Source organism: Cyclopterus lumpus, chromosome 13 (assembly GCF_009769545.1).
Source record: "Cyclopterus lumpus isolate fCycLum1 chromosome 13, fCycLum1.pri, whole genome shotgun sequence".
Classification (NCBI taxonomy): domain Eukaryota; kingdom Metazoa; phylum Chordata; class Actinopteri; order Perciformes; family Cyclopteridae; genus Cyclopterus; species Cyclopterus lumpus.
In genome coordinates this window covers 9,355,818-9,364,720 of record NC_046978.1, presented here as the reverse complement: position 1 = coordinate 9,364,720, position 8,903 = coordinate 9,355,818, and the positions used below count along the sequence as shown (strand labels likewise).

General features: G+C 37.2%; 2 protein-coding genes across 2 annotated transcripts; both read right to left on the bottom strand.

The window, feature by feature from the left end:
* Nucleotides 1-1,403: 1,403 nt before the first annotated feature.
* Nucleotides 1,404-3,823, bottom strand: LOC117741591 (olfactory receptor 52B2-like; the record flags this gene model as incomplete). Its single annotated transcript, XM_034548719.1, has 2 exons — nt 2,911-3,823; nt 1,404-1,420 (listed from the first exon to the last, which is right to left on the bottom strand). Coding segments are annotated over exons 1-2 (930 nt in total), but the record flags the coding sequence as incomplete, so codon positions are not given.
* Nucleotides 3,824-7,140: 3,317 nt separating this feature from the next.
* LOC117741785 (putative gustatory receptor clone PTE03) lies at nt 7,141-8,082 on the bottom strand. The gene has a single exon (XM_034549010.1). It carries the CDS (start codon nt 8,080-8,082, stop codon nt 7,141-7,143), a length of 942 nt encoding a protein of 313 aa, XP_034404901.1.
* Between the last annotated feature and the right edge of the window lie 821 nt (nt 8,083-8,903).

Below are 8,903 nucleotides of genomic sequence, written 5' to 3'. Positions count from 1 at the left end.
GTTCCTCACACGGAGTTCGAGATTGCTAATCTGATCCTTGATAATTTAGTTTGAGATTGCTAGTCCGAACCTGGATAATTCAGTTCCTTTTGAGATAATTTTTGAGAAGATTAAAAGAAAACATAGAAATAGAATGACTCAGACATGTTGGAGAATTGGTTCGGGAAATATGGAAATTATTTCCAAATATATTTCAGATATCCAACTTTAGTTAGAGCCGGCGCAGAAAGCTGCTCTGTGTGTTTTAATTCTCTCCCACAGCTACACTCTCCATCGTCGACCTTCATCGTGTACCTGGCTGCCTGCTGTGATGGACCTCACCAACAGATGTGCTGCCCACAGAGGAGTATCGTGCACCTTTAACACATTGATTCAAATTATTAAAAAAATCACGGAAGTATGATGACAATAAAATAAATATAGTGTTTGAACTTGCTGTTTTCCTTTTACTCGAGGAAATCGAGGAATGGAGGAATGCAGAGGAGGAGACCATGGAGAAGATGAGCATGCAGAGAAAGGAGACCATGGAGGAGATGAACATGCAGAGAAAGGAGACCATCAAGAAGATGAGAGTGCAGAGAAAGAAGATGCACATAGACATATGCACAGATAGACACATATCTGATCACAACACTCCTAGACTTTAGTTACTTTGCAGAGCAGGGTCAAAAGGAGGGAGTGATATTGTTTTTTCTTCCACAGGTATTGATAATAAAGATTGCATTACAGTGATGTTTACAGTGCGGTGAAATAAAATCCAATACAAGTTGTTTATACTATGGAATAGTATAAAAGGAGGGACTGTTAGGTTGTAGTGGATTTTATATATATTTGCACATGTAGATAAGAGAAGTTTATGTTTTAAATTAATACATAAAGGAAGATATGATAATTAATTTGGGATATTATGAGGAATATTCTGGAGGAATGTATTATGAAACATAAGAGAGGATCACTGTTTTATTATTCTGTTTTAATGACAAATGTAATGATTAACTGTATGATGCATGAGAATGAATGAATGTTTTATTGTTTAGACAATAGTTAAAATGGATGCCGATTGAAACCTAATGTGTTGCTTTTATTCGGAAGGCAGGATAATAGGCTTTTATTGTGAAGGGGAACTTCCTGTCCTTGACCGGAAGAGTGAGCTTTGACCTCGCCTGTTTAGTAATTGGCGTAGCGAGTAGAACTGCGGCATCCTTTGAACTGACCAATGGAACTAACCTTTAGGTGTGAATTCATTTGCATGACCATACTAATAGCCGAGCATTTGTTCTGGGGACATGGTTCTACTGGTCTGGAGACTCGAGACAGCCCCGGTCTGTGGCTCCTTGGGAGCTGCACTCCGTCTGTGGAAAGTTCCTCCTTTCTGGCCCCACGATCGTGAACGCTACATGAGTATTATCTTTGCCATTAAATATTGTTAAACTTTAACTCGAATCCTGAATTTCCTGCGGCCACGGGACCCGGAGCTTTGAACACGAATCTTACAATACACATACACACACCCATAGCCAAAACAAGGACAATCAGGCTAAACAAAGACTCATCGCTATTATGCAGTTATTATGCACATACTAGTAATGAAGTAACAATCAGGGTTCTTTAGATAATAGATGATGTAATTGGTAGCTGATCTAATCCCATTTCCTTCTCCTGATTTTGGTTAAGATAGATGTGCTACAATGTAAAACCGCAACGATTCAGTTGGAAGCGGTTTCAGGTTTATCTGGAGCCACATATCATATAAACTTTCTTCGAGGTTACAAAAAACACATGTTTTCAATGCTTGTTTTGTTTGTGCTGGTTTTAATTTGCTCTGGAGAAATAACTGCCTACTTACTAGCCTTGTCTGCACTGCACTGACCTCAAAGACACAAGAGGACAACATATCACACAAAATGTAACAGATCCATACAGTGTTGAATCAATGGAGAGCAGATTAAAAAAGATTTAGTGTGTACTGATGGCGCCCTCTGCTGTGCAACTTTGGGAGACTTGAATGAAAGGATAAGACATTCCTCTATCTAATAACTCTGCGTCTTTAGTTTGCATCCTCAATTACCAGCCATGAGAGCAACACTGGTATTGTTATCACATTGTGAGGCTGTGTGTAATATTTCTGTCTATGGACAGATTTCTTTTTACGGCAATAGCGTCACAACTGCAAGATGGTCTCTATTTTTCTTTTTCTGTCATACAAACAATACAATTATCCTACTTAGGTGATGTACTGTATCCAAATCAGATTTAGTTTCATCTGAAAACATAAACCAATTTTCATGTTACACAAACTTCAGGTGGACTTGTTTATTTCATATGCCTCAGTGGCTCACGAATTTTGGTGAGGCAATCTTTTGAGAGGATAAAATAGGTGTATTAATAACTTATAACAAAATGGTCACAGCAATCTTTGATGAGACGCTAGACCTATGAGTTTACCTTTGCACATTTTAGAGAAAGTTCAACTATTTGGCATTTGCAAAGGAATTATATGAAATCATATGAACTAAAATCAGCTATTAGCTGTTATTGGTATGTTGTTTGACTGTTTTTTGACAACAATATGCATTACATGAATTATAAAAAATGTTTGTGTACTGCTGGAGGACAAAGAATTACGATGTCATAGAGGTTACTTGCAATTGCTTTTCATGCACAGTACTAATTATACAATGATGAGTTATGCACTAATAATGTGGTAGTAAGTATTTAGCATTACCTGAACAATAATTAGTCGGAAGTAAATTACTGTTCAACACAACTGTACTATAGTTTTCATATAAAAAAATGATTTAGGGGCAAATCATTTATTCATAAGGTAGCAAGACAAATAATACAGAGTGAGTGTCAGAACTGAAAGAAGGTTTATCTTTCTACATGCTCAAGATGGAAGAATTATTTTCCGAAAAAAGTGCACTACTTTTTCTCTGATTTCTTTTGTCCTCAGTCCATAGATGATTGGATTCAATGTTGGCGGGAAAATTAAAGTTGATACGCCCATGAACCTCCTTAAATGTGGTGAAATGTCCTTTATTCTGTAAGAAATGATGGTGAAAAGACCCAGACACTCCAACAGGAGAAAAACGGTCAGATGTGTCGCACATGTCTGCAGAGCTTTGGCTTTTGTGTCGGATGTTTTGGATCTGAAGCATGCAAGAAGGATCTGGAGATATGTGTACAACATCACTCCATTAATCGTCACTTGTGAAATAGCGACTGTAAGAAGCCCATAAATGTCATTGATGGTTGTGTTGACACAGACCAGAGCCAGCAAAGATGGATTATCACAGTAAGGGTGTGTCAATTCAGATCGACAGCGGGGTAAACGCAAAAGCAGAAAAAAAAGCACCCCTATTAGAACTAAACAACTCATCCACACAACTGTGATTATTTTCATAATGTTTGCATAAGTCATAAAAGTGTTATATTTCAAAGGCCAACATATGGCAATGTATCTATCATAAGCCATAGCACTCAGAATGAACACTGTACCTGTTGCATAGATGTGGACAAAGAAAGCTTGGACAACACAAGCTGAGTATTGCAAAGTCTTTCTGTCTGTCACTATGTCATTGATGATCCGTAGGAAGAATGCTGAGGAGCCTATGAGGTCGTTGATGGGGAGGTTCAGCAGAATTAGGTACATGGGCTGATGCAGAGTTTTGTTCAGTACAATAGTGAGGATGAGAATAAGGTTGCAGAAAAGTATGATCATGTAGCTCAGAGTTGCAAAAAGAAATGCAGGGAACACATTTTCAGAGGAGAGGTTCAGGTGGTTTAGCACCAAAACAGATGATGTGTTGTACAGGTTTTCCATCTTGATGCTCTTCTTTCCTAGACAATTGAAACTAATTTAAATATGTCATTATTAAGAAGCATAGCTATTTCATACATAAGATTATGAGAGACTTAAGACAATAAATGTAAAGAGAGATAATGTTGTAAATGCTGTATTTGAGTTATAATTAGCACGCTGTAAATTATCTCTGCTAAAGACCGAACTTACCAAATTAAAGCCTGGATATGTCCACACCACTTCACTTTCAGCCCATATGCATCTTATATTATATATGCTCCTGTACATAAATAGCAATTTGTAGTTTTTGAGGGATTTACAGCTTTGCACTTAAAATTCAGGAACTAAATACACAGAGAATATACAGAAAAGAGTACATGAGAAACATGTAGGGGATCATCTCTACCTACTGACAACAATGACCAACAGGAAAGATGTTCAGAGGGAGAAGCTTTATATGAGTGATTTGTGCTGAACATCAGGCAGCTCTCTGGAGTGTTCTGGTTTACCATAACGTGTATCTTAAGATTGTTATGGCAATAACTTAACCACTGGCTTAGAAGGAGCTTTGGAAGAATATTAGTATTAGTTACCCTACTGCCAGCTACACATTAATATAAAGGGAGTAAAGATGATTGGGTTGTCACAGAAACATTTATATACAATACTTTTGTTATTAACAAAACTAATTTAAGTGTTGAAAGTGAATTGAAGAATTCATTTTTTTTTATTTATTACACAGGTCATGTTTTTCTACCTACAATGGTCGAGGCATCATCCACACGGTTATGGTAAACAACAAAGCTGACCTCGGTTTCACCCAGTGTGGCCCTTTTTTGGGGACACCAAGAGGCCTACTGCAGGCAAGGCTTCAAAATATACAGTGACATTTCTAAACTACTCTTTATCACTTTATAATAGTTATGAAAGATCTGCCTCGTTGGAGGACAGCAATTTATCCCATTCTTTTTGGAGTCGTATGGAGAGTATATGTGTATATTCTCGCACATGTATGACAAAGAAGTGAGCTATGAGAGCTATGAGATGGCCTTTTTACCTGCTTTCAACATGGTCTTTAGGAGGTATAATCTTCACTGAGAATATTGTTAGAATGCTACTTCCCTCCAGAAATTCTTAATAGAGGGACAAGACCAGAAAATGTGAGCATGATCAACCATGATTTTGCCACATTCCCTTTATATAGCTGAGTTTCTTTGGACTTCTGTTTGGGAGTAATACAAAAAGCAAATCAAGTTTTTCCAACAGTCTCACCAGGTCTGGAAGTATGTGGAGGCCAATGACCCTGTTTGTCCCTGTTCAGTGATCCATCCATCCATCTATTTTCAATACCGCTTATCCTCATTAGGGTCGCGGGACATAGGCCGCCAGTCCATCGAGGGCACATGTAGAGACATACAATCATTCACTCTCACACCTATGGGCAATTTAGAGATCAATTAACCTGCAGCATGTCTTTGGACTGTGGGAGGAAGCCGGAGAGCCCGGAGAGAACCCACGCTGCCACGGGGAGAACATGCAAACTCCACACAGAAGGACCGCTCCGACCGGGAATTGAACCCGCGGCCCTCTTGCTGTGAGGCGACAGTGCTAGCCACTACACCACCGTGCAGCCCCTGTTCAGTGATGTGATGCTTTATTTTAAGACCCTTATTGATTCCTGAACTATAAGCATCAATGAATATATGAATAACAGTTAGTGGCTCTCTTGGATCAGAACCTTTTCCCTTTTGATAAAAATAAGCACTGCACTATAAATACCTGTAAAAGAGTTGTAATTGTTCCCGGCCATGTCAAAGTATACGGTCTAATTGAAATATATGAGGAGGCTGTTGTTTTTAAAGAAGTGGCGTTGTTCTTGTGACAATTAGTTGTAGGCAAGTGTAAACATTAATGACAATTTGTCTTGGTATGTTTCAATAATCACAATCTCACTGCGGGGTTTAACTCAATTACATAATATAAATGTATGGCGCCCCCCAGTGGTAGCATCAGAGAAGACACGGTTGTGGAGAGAGTGATGAATGCCGATGACCCCCACCCCAATGACGTAACCAGGGTTATCTCTGCTTGGGCTCTTTAACATTAAGCCTGCACTAGAAACGAGAGTTGGGGGCAGAGATATCTAATGAAAGACAGTGTTTTATAGCGTGATGGGAAGTGTAGGATGCAGTGTCCCATAGTAACAACTAAAAGTATGACTAGTATTTTTTCACTTAATGAAAGACATACAAACATGCATAAAACCTTCCAGTGATGAATGATAAAGTGCTGTGCATGAACGAATGCCTCAGATGAAAGGCATCCTGATTTGGTTATGAATCTTCTTGCCCAGTGTGTCACAGCACTACACAGATATAGCAAACGTACAATTATTTATTTATATAACAATAAAGTTCTAGATACAATGTTTCCATCTTTCAATATATTTGTATTCGTACATTTTGTGATCTGTCCACTCTATCACACATATCAACAATATTTTGATATTGATTGTTTTTGTTCTCCCAGTATGCATATCTTATTCAATATATTAACATTGCAACTGCATATTAATGATTTTATATCAAATGCCAAATGTGTTGCAGAAGGAAACTCTGAACTTGCGATTGTGATTTTCTATATTCCTTTTTTATTTTGGGTAACTACTCGATTCTATCATTTGGAGATTGTAAGGATATTCACTGCAGAAACAGAAAAAGACTGCAGAAAAAAAATTAAAGGACGAGTAAGAATAAGTAATGGGGTTAAACTGTGTTTGTTTCTGGACAGTTGGTTGTGATTCATTAAAAATATCAGTTGTGGTATTTGAAATATATGTTTATATCTCAAAAAGCACCTTATAGAGTCCTGATAAACACAATAAAATTTGTTAACACATCGTTTTATTGCAAAGTCAAGGAGACAATGATTAGAATCAGAATGAGATTGTTTTAATTTCTTCATTGGTATTTTTTAACAATTAAATATATTAAATATGTACAACTTTCAGCAGTTTCCTTCCCCTTTATTAAAACTAGTACTACAGTGTCGACCTTAGGATGAGAAATGACCCAGGCTGTGGATCTGTAACCTGTGAAGTGCTGATAAACAAATACAAACATTCACATGAACATTATATAGACAAATGCATAACATATTCATAAGACAAATAATCAACAAACACAGAGATGTGTACCTCCTCCACAGTACAGTAATACATGGCATATTGTTGCTAGTGGAGCCTTCATTTGAAGGGGTTTGTTTCTGCAACATTATAGATAACCCAAGTGTATTGTGCATGACTCCTCTAATCATGTCTAGTTACAATAGAAAACCGGTTACAGCTTGGTTGAACGAATATTTCTTTTTAGCAACATTATTATGCTCTGCTTCAGTTCTGTTGTTTTCAGTCCATAAATAATTGGGTCCAAGAAAGGGGGAAATAATAAGATTGATAAACCAAGAATCCTTCTGAAGTACGGGGATGTACTCTGAATGCGATGAGCAATGAGTGTAAAGGTAGTATTAATTTGTAAGAATAAGAAAACAACTAAATGTGTGCCACATGTCTGAAAGGCTTTTGTCCGGGCACCAGTGTGATTCGTCATGACACATGTACGCAAAATCTGTACATATGTGTATATTATTATTAACAGTGCTCCGCCCTGGAGTAAGACTATAGTAACCATCCCATAGAAGTTGTTTATTCTGGTGTCCTCACAGACCAGTTTTAATAATGATGGATTGTTACAGTACAAATCCACTATATTTGTCCTGCAAATTTTTAACCGTACAAGCAACAAAATCAAAGTGACTATCATGGAGAAATTTATAAACCATATTAAAATAATAATAATTATGACATTTTTTGGACTCATGATGTCATTATACCTCAAAGGAGAACATATAGCAATGTATCTGTCATATGCCATGGCACTCAAGATGAGCAGGTTTCCTGTACCATAAAAATGAATCATAAAAGCCTGAGTAATACATGCAGAATGTGAAATCCCTCTGTTCTGAGTCACAATGCTGAAAAGAAGATGAGGAAAAAAAGCTGTGGCGCCCACTAAGTCACTAATGGGCAAGTTAAACAGAAGGATAAACATGGGATTGTGCATCTTTTTACTCAAGGCAATAGTTGCCAGTACCAACAAGTTGCAAAAAACAATAATAAGATAGGTGAGTGTGCCAAATACAAACACTAGATACATTTGTACAGCAGATAAGTCCAATGATACCAGTGTAAGTAATTCCATATTAGAAGCATTTTTATACATAATTATATTATCTTTACTATGCTGGTACCTCCAATATTAAAAAATGTACTCTCACCTGAAATAAATGTGCTATGCATTGATTCAAGTGTACTGCTGGTTTTATACTTGTTGCAGGATGTTCTCTTATCTTCACCTGCACTGCGCTTTTCGGTGCCACAACAAATATTGTTTTTTGTTGCCATTACTTTGAAAAGAAAGATGACTCATGGGGTTAGAGCAGAAAACTTCAGGTGGCGCAATTGTTGAAAACAAACTGACATCATGATCATGCAATGTGGTTTCAAACACACGTGGTTCCAGATAGGAGGTTTTGCTCTTCGGCCATCGTTATGGAGTACCAATTGTGTGTTCAGGACTTCACGTATGCAAATCTGCTCTCCTTGTGTAAAGTAGAAGCTTTTCATGGCCCCCAGACTTTACCAAAAGAAAGAAAGGTTGTCTTCGCCGTAGTCATTTTGCTAATGATACAGTTTTATATGCAGAAAAAGGCAGAAAGAAAACAAGGACATGGAATCCACTACCTCCACTGGTGATACTGACTTTCCTGCCAATAGAACTCTAAATGGCGCTGACATTACTCACAAGTCTTACAAATACTTATTTTCACAGGCTTCCATTTAAAATTATGTTTGGACACATTTGGATCAATTATGGAACAACATAAAATATGTTTTAGAATTCTTATTTGTATTTATTATTTATTAATGGACCACAAAGCAAACTATTTTGGACTCTGGAATAATTACAGTGGGATTACTGAATGTAAAAGGTGTTTCAGACAAATAAAGTGCATGTCAGTTAAATAAATATGTGATATTCTC